This window comes from Pan paniscus, chromosome 2 (genome assembly GCF_029289425.2).
Source record: "Pan paniscus chromosome 2, NHGRI_mPanPan1-v2.0_pri, whole genome shotgun sequence".
Lineage (NCBI taxonomy): Eukaryota > Metazoa > Chordata > Mammalia > Primates > Hominidae > Pan > Pan paniscus.
The window spans coordinates 42,689,116-42,707,478 of NC_085926.1; the positions used below are offsets into that span (position 1 = coordinate 42,689,116).

An 18,363-nucleotide genomic window follows, 5' to 3' on the forward strand; every position below is an offset into this window, starting at 1 on the left:
CATGAATAGGTAGTTAAAAGAAAAAAACATAAAAGTTATGTGGAAAATATACTTATCCTCACTTTTGGTCATAGCAAAGCAGATAAAAACAAGGAGATATTAGCATTTCCTTGTTAGTTTGGCAAAAATGTTAAAGATTAATAAAACATAGTAACTGTGAGGGTATGGGGAAAACAGTTCACATTATTGGTAAGAATGTAAATTGATTCATTTTAAAAGGCAATTTGTCATGATTTGTGAACATTTTAAATGTGCATATTCTTTGATTCAGCCATTTCTTTTTTAGGAATTTGTGATACAGATATACTCCCATAAAAATGTAAAGATGCATTTAATGTAAGTCTATAAAAATACAAAAATTAGCCGGGCATGTTGGCATGTGCCTGTGGTCCCAGCTACTCCAGAGGCTGAGGTGGGAGGATCACTGGAGCCCGGGAAGTTGAGGCTGCAGTGAGCTGTGATCACACCACTGCACTCCAGCCTGGGTGACAGAGTGAGACCCTGTCTCAAAAAAAAAAAAAAAAAAAAAAGAGGACTAAGATAATATCCATCTACAATTCAGGAAAGTAGTAAGGAAGCCTGTAGTCTAACAGGGCCTTGGGAAATGGGGAGGAGGGGAGGAAGCACCAATCATGTGAAATTGAAACACAAGGACAGCATTCATGTGTTCAGGGAATCTAAGCCAATAAATTCACATAACGTACCAATCAGAGACCACTGAAACCCTAAAAGCTTCACAGAGACAAATGCAGAACACCTCCACAGAAACAAGGTCATCACCTAAGAACTCCTACAAGGAAAAAAGCCCCACTGAAGATAAGCTCATAAAATCACAAAAATTGAAACCACACAAGGAAATAATTTACTACAAGGGGAGAGCCGACAGACATTACTTAGGATCCTAATTAATGAAGATGGTAGAAAACTCTAAAGGGAATAAGTTCAAAGTTATTAAAAGGAGAAAGGCAAAAATTGTAATGAAAGAACATATGCTATAAGAAAGAGAACAAGAGGGTTTTGTTGTTGTTGTTTTGTTTTTGAGACGGGGGTGTTTTGCTCTTTTTGCCCAGGCTGGAGTGGAGTGGTGTGATCTTGGCTCACTGCAACCTCCGCCTCCCGGGTTCAAGCAATTCTGCTTCAGCCTCCCAAGTTGCTGGGATTACAGGTGCCTGCCACCACACCTGGCTAATTTTTGGATTCTTAGTAGAGATGGGGTTTCACCACGTTGGCCAGGGTGGTCTTGAATTCCTGACCTCAGGTGATTCACCCACCTCGGCCTCCCAAAGTGCTGGGTTTACAGGCGTGAGCCACTGTGCCTGGCTGAGAACAGGAGCTTTTACCAAAAAATACAGTTATCAAAATAGGTTTCATGGTAGATGAAGCACAGCTGAAGATATTTAGTGATCTAGAAAGCTGATTTGGAGAAATCACCCAGAATTCAGCCCAAAATAGTAAGGGTAAAGAGATATGGAGGAAAGAATAAGTCTAACATATATGGACTAGGAATTTTAGATTAAAAGAATAGGGAGAGTGAGGAAGAGGCAATATATGGATAGCAGTCCTTGGGAATATATAAAGTCCTTGGATTGAAAAAGAATACTAACTTCTGAGTAGATAAAATTACGTATAACATATTTACATATATTTACATATGTATACTTTACATATACATATATACAAAAATATACACACATATTTACATGTATATATGAAATATATATATTTACATATATGTAAAGTCACACATATATACATATATACATATATGGGCATATTACATATATACGTGTGTGTGTATATACGTATATGTATATACGTATCACAGTGAAATTTCAAAGCTTCAAAGACAAAGAGAATAATCTGAAGAAGCATCGGAGAGAAAGGACAAATCTATTAAGGAATGACAATAAAACTGATAGCAGATTTCTTTTTAGCAATAGTAGATGATAAAAAACAATGGGATAGCCTGAAAGTGCTGAGAAAAAATACCCATCTATTTAGAATTGTATGCCCAAATTTCTCTTAAATTCTCATTCAAGACAGGCAAAATAAAGACATTTAAAAATAAACAGGCCAGGCGTGGTGGCTCACGCCCTTACTCCCAGCACTTTGGGAGGCTGAGGCAGGCGGATCACCTGAGGTCAGGAGTTCGAAATCAGCCTGGCCAACATGGTGAAACCCCATCTCTACTAAAAATACAAAAATTAGCTGGGCGTAGTGGCTCACACCTGTAGTCCCAGCTACTCAGGAGGCTGAGGCACTAGAACCACTTGAACCTGGGAGGCGGAGGTTGCAGTAAGCTGAGATCATGCCACCGCACGCCAGCCTGGGTGACAGAGAGAGACTTGGTCTCAAAAAAAGAAAAGAAAAATAAATAAATAAATAAATAAATAAATAAAATAAAAATAAGCAAACACTCAGAGAGTTTACTATTTACATGGCCTCACTGAACTAAAGGGCATCTCAGTAAGAAGGAAAGTGAACCTAGAAGGAAGATTGAGATACAAGAAGTAACAGTGAGTGAAGACATTTTCAAACATGTTGGCAAAAGGAAACGAATATTCACTATTCAATATTCATGACTTACTTTGGAGGGTTTAATTTCAGGGTTTATAAAAAGAATGTGGAAGAGAAATATTAGGAAACAGCAACATGAAAGGCACAAACGGAGAAATCAAAGTTAAAACATTCTAAATTTATTCTTTTGCTTAAAGTGATAGTAGCAAAAGCAACTAACTTTAGATTGCTGAGTTTGATGTTAAAAGTTAAGGGTGACCACTAAAAGAACAGAGATAGAATGTCTAACTTCCAAACTTGTAAAGAAGTAAGAGAAATAAAACTTGATCAGTCCAATATAAGGGAAGAAAGGAGAAAAAAAGGAACAAAGAAAAATCATGGCAAATATAAAATATTAATTAAAGTGATTAAATATTACCAAAATCAAAGTGGATTAAACGATACTGTTCAAACACAGAAATTCCCAGATTAAATTTAAGAACAAAGCCGACTACGTGCTTTTTAAAAAAGAGACGTATTTAGTGACTTTTGTCATGGTGGACTAACCAACTCCTATTGTAAGTAACTAGAAAAATGGATAAAATGTAAGAAAAAACTTGTTTTCAGACAATGGACAACAGGACGACACACACTGGATACAAGACTTGAGGAAAGGAAGGACTTGAGCTCGGCTCGCCCATGGCCCTGGCTTTCTGCCTAAGGCCCTTTCCACTGCAGGGTGGGGTGGAGGCAGGCAGGCAGAGCACCGCAGTCTCACTGGGATGAGCACACAGGATTAGGGAACTGGGTGGGGGAGGGCAACTGAGGCAGCTGGAAATTGTAGGGCAGAGTAGAGGAGAAGGGAAGCTAGGCAGAGAAAGACCCCCCCCCCCACCCTCCCCCGTGCAAGGCTGGGACAGACTCTGCAGATAAAGAAAGGAGTAGATATTGAGGATCTCTGAGAAAGGAAGGTCCTGTACTTTGGGATAGTTAAAACATTAGTTAAAAAGTTTAGTTTTAATTTAAAATACTTCATTTGGTTTAATTGGCCAATCATCAGTTTTGAAAGGAATCATCATTTTTGATGATTGGCCAATTTAGTTATAACTAAATGGTTTTAGTTTAAAACATTTAGTTTTAAACCAAATAGATGTGAGGGAATTTGAGTGCAGAAGGTACCTGGGTTCCCTTTTCTTGTTACAGCCCAGGGACTTAGCAATAACCTCAAGGAAAAAAGGCAACAGGTCTTGGTTGATGGGCCTGGCACAGCCTCACGAGCCCCAACACCCCAGAATGACACAGAGTAGCAAGAGGAACCCAAGGACCCCAAAAGGGCCAGCATATTGGCAGACAGAGAGTTGCATGTACGTGACTGGGTGTGAGCACCTCTTTACATTTCATACCCCAGGTGCCCTGCTTGCCTCACCCCAATCCTAGCCCTGTGTGGAGAGGCCCTGAAAATGAGATCTCACATGGAGACAGAAGCCACATGAAGGAGAACTGAGGCATCCCTGCTGAGGTGCCAGCTGCATAAGACCAGTGAGTGACCCCAGCTGACATTATGTGGGGCAGAATTACCCAGCCAAGCCACAGAATCGTGAGAAAGCACAAACCATTGTGTTTGAAGCCACTAGGTTTGGGATGGTTTGTTATGCAGCAATAGCTAACTGAGTCACCTTTTTCACACACCCCCAAACTCGGATGTAACTCAAGAGAAATGAGAGAGAAAGCCTGCATTGAGTATGTTTCTACTACTTGATAGACTAAAGACTTGTACTATCCATTACATTCCAATTATAGAAAAAGAATCAATGTTGCTTTTCTCATATACTTGAGTATGTCTGAAATTCACATCTTCTCTATGTACTATGTGAAAGCAAAGCTGACCACTCACTATTTAGGTAGCAGGCATCCTTTGTTTTGTCCTTCCCTGCACCCCTAGCTCCTTCTTTTGCTATCAGTACCCCCATTTTCCCTTTGGCAAACTACCCTTCCTGCATTCTGTGAGCACCCGGAGGAACTTCAGTCAGAGTGCCCTCACATGTGGGGTGGATACGGGCGCAGCACTGGCCAGTTCAACCTTCTCTCCCAGAACCCATGGGCACAAGAGCTAAAAGCCATTTGGCCATGCCATTTCAGTGGCCCAGGGAACTGCCCAGGGTTTCCTGCTACCAAAGATGCCTGCACCTTCTCAGGCTCCTCTCCTGCTCTCTGCATTGGAGTCTGCCAGTACCTTCCAAAAATCTGCCTTTCAATGAATTCAGCCAGAATTGCTTTCTATTGTCTGTCATCAAAGAGCCTTGACTGATACATGATATAGCCTGTTAGGGCAGAAACTCAGTGGTGTGCTTAATATTTTTCAGTGTGGAGGTCACATGGTTGAGCCATGTGTTGGCCTGGACACCTGCAATTCTTGCCAAAAGGATCATTTGAGCGAGGAGCACTGATTTATCTGAACGGAAGTCTGTCAACAACCCTTTAGAGAAAACCATACCTCCTGGTCCAGTGCCCCAGGCCTCGTGCTTCCCTCCCTGCCTCCCCAGCTATCAGCACCTCTCTTGTTCTTTGCGATTCCAGATGTCAGTCTAGCTTGTGTTTTCTTCCCACCAAACCCTCCAGCAGCACCAAGCACAGTGCCAGGCTCATCACAGATTTTAATTATTGATGGATTGATTTGACTGATTTACTTCTGGGTGTCTCTCCCCTGAGACTCCCAGCAATGTCCACATGCCATACAACAGTCCCATTGGGTGCATGTAGAATGGGGCTGTTCCTAAGGGCAAAACACAGTGTGATGACAAGGCCCCAAGGTTGTGGGGCACATGAGTTGTGGCTAGGAATGCCCTGGACCAACACTGGGAGCCGAGCTCTCAGGTGAGGGGGACCCAGTCATAAATGAGGCCTGGCCCCAGTCCCCACCCCATGCAGGCCTATGGGAGAGATCCCTGGGTGCCATGTGTTACCGTTTCTGCAGGACAGTGACAAACTCGGTGAGCCGGTCACGCTCCACCTCGGCAGCCTGCCAGAGGGCCTTGATCTCTGTCACTTGTGCCTGCCAGCCTTTTTGTTCTGGGGAGTCCGAGAACCTGGGACCAGGGTGGAGGGCAGAGGGCAGAGGTCATCCGAGGCCTAGAAATAACACTTACCCCTGTGATGGTTGGAGGGACTAGAAGGACATTCAGGGCGAATGTCAGCCAGAGCATAGGAAGCAAACCCAGTCCCTCTAGGTCCTCCCCTGCTGGCTTCTTTGCCCACCATTCCTGGTCCTGCTGAAGTCCCTAGGCTCCAAAGCTGAACCTACCAGAACTAGAGTTACACTGGTACCTCTGTCCATCCAAGCCCTGTGGGGGCCTGGAATTAGTCTGGTGCTGTGGCAGGTGGCTCTTGGGGACCTGGGGTGCCCTGGGTATCTGTGTGGCCTTTGGGGCCTGGCTGCCCTACCCAGTGTCAGGTGTTCCCAGTCTCTGTGTCCCTGCCAGTCTCTCCCAGCCCTCCTGCATCTTCTGGCTTGGTCCCCAAGCCCAGCCCACTTTCCTGGAGCCTGTGCATTTGGCTTTGTGACTTGTTCAATTTTCTCCAGCCCTAAGCCAACCCATCACTGCTTCCCTCTTACCTGCTGGCTGGAGCCAGGACAGAAGGTAAACTCTGCCCCCCAACTTCAACCCCCCAGAGCCCACATGTGAGTTCCAAGCTGCTCTCCGCTGTGCCCCCACTTTTCCCAGTGAGACCCTGAGCTTACTTTTCTAGCAGTACAGGGCATAGGGAAGTCTGCAGAGCTGGGCAGTGTACTGAAAACTGGGCTGGGGCATGTGATCCTGAGGGCTGACTTCTCTGTGGTCTTGGGCAGGTCTCTTCCTCTCTCTTGGCCCCAGTTCCCCCACTAAACATTGAGAGGGGTGGTTTAGATGGGCTCCGAGAACTGCAGACCCCTCTGTGACTCCTAAATATGCTCTAAGGCCTTGCTACTACAAGTGGTCTCTGAATCGGTGGCTCTGGCATCTCCTAGCAGCTTGTTAGAAATGCAGAATCCCAGGCTTTACCCCAGACCTGCTGAATCAGAACCCACACTTGACCTGGCTGATCAGCAGGGGCTCTGTGTGTGCACTGCAGTTTGGAAAGCCCCATTCATCTCCCCAGTTCTAGAATGTGGGAAGAGGAGGAGCAGGAGCAAAGGGCCGATTCTTCACTCTGCCCTCCTCCCAGGCACCCCACCAGAGTCACCTGAAGGGAATGGGTTCAAACCATGCCAGCCCGAATAGACATACTCTCTGGGATCACTCTGCCCTGTGAATTCCTGTCCTGTCACCTGTGGGAGGGGACTGTAAGCTCCATGAGGGTAGGGCCCACACATGGTCGAGTTTAGTAAGTATTTGTGTGTTGTGGAAGAAACAAGCCTGACAACCAGCAGTCTGGGCAGCCAAGGCACACAGCAGCTCCTGATTTCTGTGTGGCGCAGAGGTCACAGCCACACAGGCCTGGAAGGGGCTCGAAGGGGTCATCTTGTCCATCTTCCTGCTCTCTTTACTGTGACTAAAACCTCAGAGAGGCAGAGCCTCCCCATTCTCCCTGTGCTGTGACAAGACCTCCCACCCTAAGGAGTGTGGCACATGCCTTGTGGCTCAGTGTCAGCCCACTCTCCCCAAGTGCCTTTGTGACCCCAGCCTGATGGGTGGGGCAGCTTTGGCCCACAGACCCTATGCTGCCAAGTGTCAGCAGCATGCTGTCCCCCACTTTTCGGGGATAGCAGCCCAGAGAAGGACCAGTTTGCCTGGAGCCACAGAGATGAGGGACTGGGGCCACTTGGAGGCTTTGCCTGGAACCTGAGCTGACCTGCCTGAGGGGTCAGGGTGGGGAGTGCTGACAGCAGGAGCACGGCTCCAGTGGACAGTGGGCAGGGCTCGGGACAGGGCTTAGAGGCAGGACAATGCTGTCCTTTGTCTATGGGCTGGCAGTAGGAACAAAGGGCCCATTTACACCCTCTGGCTTGATTCTATCAACAAAGAGGGGACCCAAGGGCTGAGGGGATATCAGTGGGAACCCATATCATGTGAAATTCTCCCCTTAGAGGCTGATTCTCAATGAGCAAGAGAAGATGAGGGAAGGTGCTAGAAGCCAGGCCCAGGAAGGTTCCTCAGGTTAATTCTCAGGTAGCAGGCAGGAACCCTAGCCTGGGAGTCAGAGGCCAAGATTCTAGTTCTGAAGCTGCTTACTCTATCATCTTGGACAGGACTTCCCTGATCCTCCCTGTCTTTATGTAACCTCGGAAGAGTCCCTGGACTTTGCCTGGCCTCAGTTTCCCCTCCTTTTAATGGGATGGCAATACTGGTTGAGCAATCAAGAATGGGAAAAAACTGTGAGAGTCCAGGGGTCGGGGGTCCATACCTAGGTGAGGTCCTGTGGGGACTGGGCAGGGAAGGCCTCGTGAGAGCAGATTCCACCAGTGTGTGGCCCAGGCTGGTCACAGAGCTGTGTAAAGGCGGAAGGGGCCCATCAGCCTGGGAAGGCAGACCAGGCCCTACTGGGCCTCACCTCTGCATGTGAGGTGGAGCAGTGGCCAGCAGGGGTCCAGGAAACCCTTGCAGCAGTCCTGTGGATTTGCTGCCCTTCTTTCCAGAACTCTTGTTTGCTCAAAATGAGACAGAACAGGAGACACCAGAGCCTTGAACAACCCAACACGGGTCTGTTTGAGGGCCCCAGGGGCAGAAAACTTTTGAGGCCAGCTCAGAGAGGCTCTTACAGAGAGCTGCAACCAGCATGCTCTTGAAGTGATAAAATCTGGGCCTAACCGGCTCATTTCTGCAGACGCAGAGCTAATGTCATAGGAGAGGCCCACGTATTGGAAGAACAATAGCATAGTCATCTTAAAATTGCACCCGTGGATTCCCATCAGAGGTAGCAAGAAACAACCTTTCTTCTGAATAATTAATGTTCACTTTCCAACCCCTCCCTCCCATTGTTTTCTTACCGAGAAGATCCAAGCCTGCCAACATGATCGCCTGCTGAGGCCGGGGTCTTGGTCAGGCCTGGGTCCTCCAGGAACTGGGTATAGGCAGGGCTGACCTCGCGACCACTGGACCCCTCACCCACTCCTTTATTCCGAAGATACTGTAGGAACAGATGTGGGTTCCATCCTCAGGGCTTTGGCTCAGAGGCCTAGAGAAGGCAGGAGGGGACCTTGGCTTGATTTCGGGGCTTTCAGAGGATATGAAAGAGGCTTCTTTTCAGGAGTGAAAAGCGAGGCCTGTTTGGTGAAGGCACTACTTGCATGATAATGACATCTAATAATGCCTCTCTTCAGAAAGAAAGCTACATGGTGTGAGGACGGTGACTGGGCCAGGAAGCTGTTCTACATTCAGGTTCCAGAGGGAGGTGCACGGCCCTGCATGTGGGGCAGGTCAGAGACTGACGTCTCTGAGTGGGTCCGCTTCTCCAGGTGGCCCCACCCACATGTGGTTGAACACCAGGTGTGACTTGAGGCCAGCTGCCTTCCTCAGCTGGAACACCTGGACCTTCCAGACACCTGCAGCCAGAGAGGCTGGCAGGGACTCAGTGAGGGCAGGCAGCCTTGGGTGGAGGCTAAGCCTGCCAGGCCCCCACCCCTCCCTCAACCCCTTCCTCTTCTGGATACCTGCTGGGGCTGGACTGGACAGGAACATTAGAGGACCCCCAGCAGGAGGTCAGGCCACCAGAGTGGACAACCGGTGTAAGCCCCTAACAACCTGGCTTGTCCCCCAGCCCCACCCATTTTGAGAAAACTCGAAACGTGTGCCGACTTAAGTCTGGTGGGTGATGCTTGGCCCCCATTCAGCTGGTGACCTCGGAGGTAGGAACAGTCTTCTCCTGTGTGCCTGGAGAAAGGACAGTGGTGAGGTGAAGATGCTGGAATCTTCCCCTTCAGACTTCCCTCCCCAGTGAGCCAGGATGGGGAGCAGGGTGAGTCCCCATTCACTGCTGTATGTGCTTTGTTCCCAGACTTCCTCGTGCCCCCAGGCTCCCCTTCAGCCCCACAGCACTATGTCACAGCCAGTCCTGGGGACCCAGGCTACCCTGGCCTGTGGGAATAGAGGCTACAGGACAAACCAGGCTGGTCAGCCAATGCCAGACTGAGGCAGGGCCGAGGGGCTCTTGGGCTCTCACCTCTGAACAAACCACGGATCCCCAGAAACAAAGAGCAGGGCTGCTTTGCAACATGCCTTTGGCTGAGCCAGTCAATTTCCCAGTGGGCCAGAGGCTGCAAGGCTCCTTTGTCACTGGGAGACCTGCATGCCTGTCAAGAAATTCTCCCCAAGGACACCACCCAGCCCCACCACCACCCCAGGAAGGTGAAGGTGCCTGACTCCTAGCAGCCCCAAGCTGTGCCCTCAAGGCACCTGCCAAGACAAAATATCTTTACAAGCTCATGCCTTAGACAAGCATTTATTGAGCATCTACTGTGTGCTTGCTCCAGTGCCAGGCACTGAGGCACCACGGTCTGTGCTCCCTTACAGAGAGTGCAGGGGAGAAAACAGGAAAATGACTACCCAGTGTGAGAGAAGTTTGGTTTGGGGATGCATAGGGAGTTAGGAGAGTGCCTAGGAGGGGAACACAACACAGAACAGGGGCCCCGGGGCTTCCTGGAGGAGCTCCTGACTAGGTAAGACCTAAAGGCTGAGGGGCAGCTGGCCAGACCGAGGCCATGGGGGAGGAGGGGAGGGAGTGTGCTTCACCCTGCGCGTAGCCCTGGAGTGCGGAGCAAGCAGGAGCTGAATGGTGCCTGGGTAGTAGAGTGTAGGGAAAGGGGAGGGGTGAAGAGAAGATGCAGGAGGGGTGGCAGCAAGAGTTAGTCATGTGGTGCCTAGAAGCTGAATGAAGTGTGGCTTTCCTTCTCTCATCCTGCTGCTGGAGCTACTGCCACCATCTTGAATCCTGAGGATAAGGCCACAGCTGGGGATGGGAGAGGGTAAACTGGAAGGTGCCTGGGTCCTTGAGAACCAGGTGAGGTCGAGGGTGACAGTAAGCCATGAACAGATTTTAAGTAGAGCAAGGACAATCAGGTTTGTGTGCAGAATGGGTTGGGGAGCCAGATAGAAGCAGGTGGCCAAAGTGGAGCCAGGAAGGATGAAGTCTGGCCTGAGCTAAGGCAAGTGGAAAGAAGTGGAAGGAGCTGGATGGAATTGCCCGGCTTGAAAATGGGTTTGGGCGCTGTGCCAGTGCCCTACTCACGTGCACATTGAGTTGTCCGATCTCCATCTCCAGCTGTCGCACTTTGGCCTCCCGCTCAGCTACCATGGCCTGCAGCTGGGAGACTAGGCTGTTGCTCTGCTGAGCCTCGCTGTTCAGTTGCTGGTCCAGGTGGTGCTGGGACACTCGTGTTTTCTCCTCCTGCAGACTCAGGCTGCCTAGGATCTCCTGTAGCTGCTTCAGCTGGTCCTGGGGGGCCAGGCAGGAGGGCAGGTGGAGTCAGTCATGGCCATTTGGGCTGGGGAGGACAAGAACAGACTGCCTCCCTCACCCCAAAGCAGCCTGCAGGAACCTAACAGTGGGATCCTGTTCCCTCGAGAGGCAGGAACACCTTCCTTGCCTGCCATCAGGGGATGTTGAATCAGGCAGGTGGGGACCATGTTCTTTTCCTGTCCTCAACTTCCTTCTCTGAGTTTGGGGCCAAGAAGATCCAAGGGGCTCTCAGACAACAGAAAGTAGATCAGATGGTGACTCCTCACCCGGTGGGGGAGATATTTAGCTAAAAGGAAACCTGATCCTGCTTGGCTGGGAGACTGCCCTTGGAGGCAGTACCTGGACCCCTGCCAGGGATCCATTAGCACCTGACTGAAGCCTCATCCCAAGGAAAAGCCCTCAAGGAGACTCCTGGGCAAAGGCTTCCTGCCTGGGGCCAACAGAAAGGACAATGTCAGTGATTTGGAACAGGTGGGGGCTGTTGTCTTCACCTCAGAGTGGAGGAAACTGAGGCCCAGAGAGCCCAAGGGCATATTGCTGGTGAATAGCATGACTGGGACTAGTTTGCAGCTCTCATCATGCCACCTTCAATGACAAAGAATGGTGACATGCAGGGACCTCAGAGGACATCCAGCCCTGCGACTTATTTTTAAAACTGGCTGCTGAGCCTCAGAGGGGATGCGACTGGCCTATGGTCACACAGTGAGATACTGACAGAGGCAGGCCTAGATTTCTGGTCTTCTGTGCCCCGCTCACCACCCTATCATGTAAAGTGATCATGAACTAAGGTAGGTGCCTGAGCCAGCATCCCCCAAACACCCCAGCCAAGCCAGACATGATCACCCCTCTGGGCCTGCAGGCACAACTTGGAATCTGACACCAAACTTTGGTGCCTCTGGTCCCACAGAGAAAAGTCCAAGCTGTAGGGTTAGGAAAGCAGTATGGCCTTACTAATCAAGGAAGTTTTTGTTTTTGTTGTTGTTGTTGTTTTATACATAAGTTGTAGGGTACATGTGCACAACGTGCAGGTTTGATACATAGGTATACATATGCCATGTTGGTTTGCTGCACCCATCAACTCATCATTTACATTAGGTATTTCTCCTAATGCTATCCCTCCCCCAGCCCCCCACCCACGGACAAGCCCTGGTGTGTGATGTTCCCCGCCCTGTGTCCAAGTGATCTCATTGTTCAATTCCCACCTATGAGTGAGAACATGCGGTGTTTGGTTTTCTGTCCGTGTGATAGTTTGCTGAGAATGATGGTTTCCAGCTTCATCCATGTCCCTGCAAAGGACATGAACTCATCCTTTTTTATGGCTGCATATTATTCCATGGTGTATATGTGCCACATTTTCTTAATCCAGTCTATTACTGATGGACATTTGGGTTGGTTCCAAGTCTTTGCTATTGTGGATAGTGCCGCAGTAAACATACGTGTGCATGCGTCTTTATAGTAGCATGATTTATAATCCTTTGGGTATATACCCAGTAATGGGATTGCTGGATCAAATGGTATTTCTAGTTCTAGATCCTTGAGGAATCGCCACACTGTCTTCCACAATGGTTGAACTAATTCACAGTCCCACCAACAGTGTAAAAGCATTCCTATTTCTCCACATCCTCTCCAGCATCTGTTTTTCCTGACTTTTTAATGATTGCCATTCTAACTGGTGTGAGATGGTATCTCATTGTGATTTTGATTTGCATTTCTCTGATGACAGGTGATGATTAGCATTTTTTCAAGTGTCTGTTGGCTGCACAGATGTCTTCTTTTGAGAAGCGTCTGTTCATATCCTTTGCCCACTTTTTGATGGGGTTGTTTTTTTCTTGTAAATTTGTTTGAGTTCTTTGTAGATTCTGGATATTAGCCCTTTGTCAGATGGGTAGATTGCAAAAATTTTCTCCCATTCTTTAGGTTGCCTGTTCACTCTGATGGTAGTTTCTTTTGCCATGCAGAAGCTCTTTAGTTTAATTAGATCCCATTTGTCTATTTTGGCTTTTGTTGCCATTGCTTTTGGTGTTTTAGTCATGAAGTCCTTGCCCATGCCTATGTCCTGAATGGTATTTCCTAGCTTTTCTTCTAGGGTTTTTATGGTCTTAGGTCTAACATTTAAGTCTTTAATCCATCTTAAATTAATTTTTGTATAAGGTGTAAGGAAGGGATCCAGTTTCAGCTTTCTACATATGGCTAGCCAGTTTTCCCAGTACCACTTATTAAATAGGGAATCCTTCCCCCATTTCTTGTTTTTGTCAGGTTTGTCAAAGATCAGATGGTTGTAGATGTGTGGTGTTATTTCTGAGGCCTCTGTTCTGTTCCATTGGTCTATATATCTGTTTTGGTACCAGTACCATGCTGTTTTGGTTACTGTAGCCTTGTAGTATAGTTTGAAGTCAGGTACTGTGATCCCTCCAGCTTTGTTCTTTTTGCTTAGGATTGTCTTGGCAATGCGGGCTCTTTGTTGATTCCATATGAATTTTAAAGTAGTTTTTTCCAATTCTGTGAAGAAAGTCATTGGTAGCTTGATGGGGATGGCACTGAATCTATAAATTACTTTGGGCAGTATGGCCATTTTCATGATATTGACTCTTCCTATCCACAAGCATGGAATATTCTTCCATTTGTTTGTGTCCTCTTTTATTTCATTGAGCAGTGGTTTGTAGTTCTTCTTGAAGAGGTTCTTCACATCCCTTTTAAGTTGGATTCCCAGGTATTTTATTCTCTTTGAAGCAATTGTGAATGGGAGTTCACTCATGATTTGACTCTCTGTTTGTCTGTTACTGGTGTATAGGAATGCTTGGGATTTTTGCACATTGATTTTGTATCCTGAGACTCCTGAAGTTGCTTATCAGCTTAAGGAGATTTTGGGCTGAGATGATGGGGTTTTCTAAATATACAATCATGTCATCTGCAAACAGGAACAATTTGACTTCCTCATTTCCTATTTGAATACCCTTTATTTCTTTCTCTTGCTGATCGCCCTGGCCAGAACTTCCAACACTATGTTGAATAGGAGTGGTGAGAGAGGGCATCCTTGTCCTGTGCTGGTTTTCAAAGGGAATGCTTCCAGTTTTTGCCCATTCAGTATAATATTGGCTGTGGGTTTGTCATAAATAGCTCTTATTATTTTGAGATACGTTTAATCCAGGAAGTTTTTATAGTCAGATAAACCTGCTTTGAACTCAGTTGTATGGTCTTAGATGAGTTATCTAATGAATTTGAGTCTTAGTTTCCCCATCTGTGAAGTGGGATTAAAATATATGATCCTAGAAGTTATCTTAGGGACTAAGCATTATAACATGCCCAGAAGAGGAAGGGTTCTGTGCCACTGCAGAGATAAGAACTGGTACTGGCTCCTCTTGTCCCTTTCATTCCTTGCTGAAAAATAACCCAGGGTATAATCCCACCTCCTTCCCCCAATACATTTCTGTCTCTTTTGGGGTCCATAGGCCCAGTGCCTTGTGCCTGGTACTGCTCCATCACAGCCCCCTACCTGCCCTCAGGCAGCCTCCCTGAGCTGCTCCCGTCCCTGGGGCAGGGCTTTGGTACTTGGGGCCATCTGGAGGCAACGGGCTTTGGGGTTACACAGGTGGCATTGAGGGGTGAGTGAGGGCTCACTCTGGCCATGGCTGGGGCCCATCCTTTGGGGAACCACCCCTGGCTCTCGCCCTGCCTGATTGGTGGGGCCATACCATGAGGGCGTCGATGAGCTCATCATCATGCCGGCCCTTCTCCACCAGGGTTCCCATCTGACTCTTGAGGGTCTTCATCTCACTTGACAGCAGCTTGTTCCGAGACCTCATGCCCTCGAACTTCTTTTTTAGCTCTTCAAGCTCTCTCTGGAGGGCATCCCGCTCACTGGCAAGTTTCTGTAATTAGAAAGTGAGGGCATGGGCAGCAGGGCTGTGTGGGACCTTGGCCACATCTGCTCCCTGGCTCCTACTCAATGGCAAGGCCCGGGGCTGGGGGTGGGGGTGCTTGTTGAATGCCACAGAGCAAGTCACTAGAGCCAGGGCCCTGACTCCCAGCCCAGGCCTCTCAGGGATATCAGGTGGCCAGCAGCCTCCCACCCTTCCCCTAGCACATGACAGCACTAACGCATGACAGCGCTCCTAACCTCAGCCTGAGACACAGGCTTCCTAGCACATGAGAGGAAAGCAGCCAGCCAACTGCGTGTGTCCTCCAGAGAGCACAGCCAGTCCTACCCCTAAGCCCCTCCCCAAGCAGGGGAAAAGAGAAAAGCCATACTTTAGAAAAAGAGTGCTGGGCTAGGTTCCAACTGCAGCACCTTGCACCACCAGGAGCTAGAATGAGAAAGGAGGGTCTTTTCTCCCACTTCCTCCATGATCATTTGGCACAACCCCTGACAGCACCTTCCTTTGTCAGCTACCAACTGGAAACTCACATGCAGCACACATCTTCAGAGTCTCTCATTCAATCATCCCTTCATTCTCGAGGGTTTCCTGAGGGCCTACTGTGGGTTTCCTGAGGTTTCCTACTATGGTTTCCTGAGGGCCTACTATGGGCTTAGTATTGTTATAGATGCTGGGGGACAGCAAAAAGCAAAACAGTCCTTGTCCTCAAGGAGCTGATAATCCTAATGGAGGAGACAGATAATGTCAAATAGTGACAAATGCTAATTTGAAAGTAGGAAACAGGAATAGCGAGAAGGATATGGTCAGGTAAGGCCTTTCTGAAAAGGTGGCATCTGAGCAGAGACTGAAGGAGATGAAGGGAAGAGCAAAGGCCCTGGGGTAGAAGGTGTGTGGCTGGAGCACAGTGAGTGAAGGGGCAGAGGTTAGATCAGGCAAACCCACAAAGAGAAGATGGAGACATTGAGGAGGAGCTTGGGCAGTGGGTGACATCACCTGCTTGATCCTGAGGTTGAATTGTTGCTGGAAAAGTATTTTCATATCCTTGATGAAGTGAATTACAGAAATGCAAAACAAGTAAAACATGAATCTATAGGACACAAGCCCTTTGCAGGGAGGCAGCCATTACTCACCTGTTGCTCTCCTGCCTACACACTCCAGGCTCTTATGGGTGCCTGCCAGAGGGAATGCATGCAGGAAGCTGTTTCCTTCCACCCGCTATTGCAGCTTATGGTCAGCCCAACTGTTCAACATAATCTGTTCTGCACTAACATGTAAGTTCAAGCTAGGTGCATTTCAAACCCAACATTTCCAAATCTCAACTCCCTTTCTCTTCTTGAACCCACCCTGTCTCCCTTACCCACCCACTATACTCCCTAGAAGTCCTTTATAACTCTTCCTCCTCGTCTCTCTTCCAAGTCCAATCAGTCCTTGAGCCCTAGAAAGTCTGTCCTCACTGTCCCAGGTGTCTGGCCCTTCCATGACAATCCACTATCTTGGCAAAGATCTTTGGTCATGTCTCCAGGATTACTATTCTGCCTTCCATTCCTCTTCCAACCCATTCCTCCTCTTGTTCCAACCATGTGACCTTTCCAAAATGCACAGCTGACCACCTCCCTCCACAACTTAAAACCCTTTGGTGGGCTGGGCAAATGGCTCACACCTGTAATCCCAGCACTTTGTGAGGCCGAGGCAGGTGGATCACCTGAGGTTAGGAATTTGAGACCAGCCTGACCAACATAGTGAAACCCTGTCTCTACTAAATATATAAAAATTAGCCGGGCGTGGTGGCAGGTGCCTGTAATCCCAGCTACTTGGGAGGCTGAGGCAGGAGAATCACTTGAACCCCGGAGGCGGAGGTTGCAGTAAGCCAAGATCACACCATTGCACTCCAGCCTGGGCAACAGAGCGAGACTCCATCTAAAAAAAAACAAAAACCGTTTGGTGGTTCTCCACAGCCTTCAAGATACAGGCCAAAAGTCCTGGCTGGCATACAAAGCCCAGCAGGCCCTGTCCACTTCTGCGGTCTCTGTTTCCCTCCTCACAGCTGATGGTCTACAGCGCTGGGAGGTGCAATGTGGTCATGGTTACAGCATTCCTAACACAGGGCCTAACCCAGCGTTGATGCTCACAGACAAAAGTCTCCAGATGAAAAGGCAAGTCCTCACTGTTAGGTAGCTCATTGCCAGGGCCACTACGTGGGCCTGTTGTATGGCCTGCCTGCACCTCTTCATGCTGCTTCTGTTACCTTCTTTAAAGTGGCCCCTACTCCCTACTCTCATTGCAAGTTTGGGGAGGCTAACTCATCCCCTCAAACTTTGGGGCAGGTGTCTGAAGCTTGACCAATCAAAACACCCTGTACTCTTGGCTACAGTGATGGGCTCAAGGATGGTCACATAACCCAGGCTAGACCAAAGACACTCAATTCTGGGACTTTGTTGGAACTATTGGGAAAGAGAAACCCTTTGTCTGTAGAGGCTGCATTGGAGGAGAGAAGCTGGGACTACCCAGGGTCCTTGTGGAAGAGAGTGAAGCCAACCCAGGAGAAGGTGCTGAGAGCAAGGCCCCGATCTGCACCTGAAGCTAGGCCACCTCTGGATTGTTCGTTTACATGGGCCAATGACTTCTCTTTGTTGCTTAAACCTGGTAGAGTTAGAGTTCTGACACTCCCAATGCAGCCAGTGAGATGCGGCCCCTGGTGTTGAGTCCAGCCTGCCCACCTCTTTCATCAGCCTGGAACTTTCCCCCTTTAAGCCCCATCTAACCCTATCATACTTCTGGGGCCATGACCCTCCCCCTCTCCCTTTTACAATGAGAATTTCAGGTACAGCACCTCCAAAACAGCCAGGATGGGGCCACAAAAAGTTCATTAAATGGGCTCACAGTGAGGTCCCAGTCAGGCAGCTCAGGTTGGTTTGACAGGACATGAGGAACATGCAGAGGTGACCCAGGTCCCCAGGTGTCTCCTGCCTAGAAGGGGTGGCTCAGACTTCTGACCACATGTGCCTCAGAGCCCTTGCAGGCACCATCATGATCTCTCGTTCCCACATGCCCGGCTGACCTCCTCAGGCACGTGTTACCTCCAAGCCTTCCTGTTTTTCCCTTTCCAGGCTGCGGATCCTCAGCAGGTTTTTCTCCTGTGCCGAAAGCTTCCTTGGGTCTGGATAGACAGACAACTCATAACTGGCTGTTCCCGCAGACTGGCTCCGGGCCTGGCCCAATTGCTTCTCAAGCTCTTGAACCTGAGGATGGTAAAACTTGTCGTTCCACAATGGGTCTGCTGCCAGCCTCTTCTACTCAGAAGTGTGATAGGAGACCCCACGGACTGAAGATGGAACCACCTCTCTAGATGGCTGTGGTAGCCCCATCTGAGGAGGACTAGGGGTGGGGGACAATCTGAGCTGGCATCTTGAGCAACACATTGGAAGACACCAGGGAAGTTCAGCTTAGAAAAATGGTGAATGAGAAAAATCACCCTATTTCTGAGGGGCTGTTTGAGGCTGGAAAGCAGACCTATGGCCCCAGGAACCAGGGATGGATAGGATGGCAGGTCTCAGTTCAA

General features: G+C 48.7%; 1 protein-coding gene across 2 annotated transcripts in view; it reads right to left on the reverse strand.

Annotated features, from left to right (window-relative positions):
* The window catches only part of CCDC13 (coiled-coil domain containing 13), a 67,683-nt gene that overhangs the window by 19,624 nt on the left and 29,696 nt on the right, over nucleotides 1–18,363 (reverse strand). The window contains exons 8-13 of one of the 2 annotated variants that reach the window (XM_063602271.1): nucleotides 17,882–18,043; nucleotides 14,622–14,798; nucleotides 10,699–10,905; nucleotides 8,462–8,601; nucleotides 7,879–7,962; nucleotides 5,460–5,582 (exon numbers count right to left, since the gene is read on the reverse strand). In XM_063602271.1, coding sequence (XP_063458341.1) covers nucleotides 5,460–5,582; nucleotides 7,879–7,962; nucleotides 8,462–8,601; nucleotides 10,699–10,905; nucleotides 14,622–14,798; nucleotides 17,882–18,043 — 893 coding nt within the window. The remainder of the gene's footprint in view (nucleotides 1–5,459; nucleotides 5,583–7,878; nucleotides 7,963–8,461; nucleotides 8,602–10,698; nucleotides 10,906–14,621; nucleotides 14,799–17,881; nucleotides 18,044–18,363) is intronic. The other variant, XM_055109726.1, reaches the window with a different exon arrangement.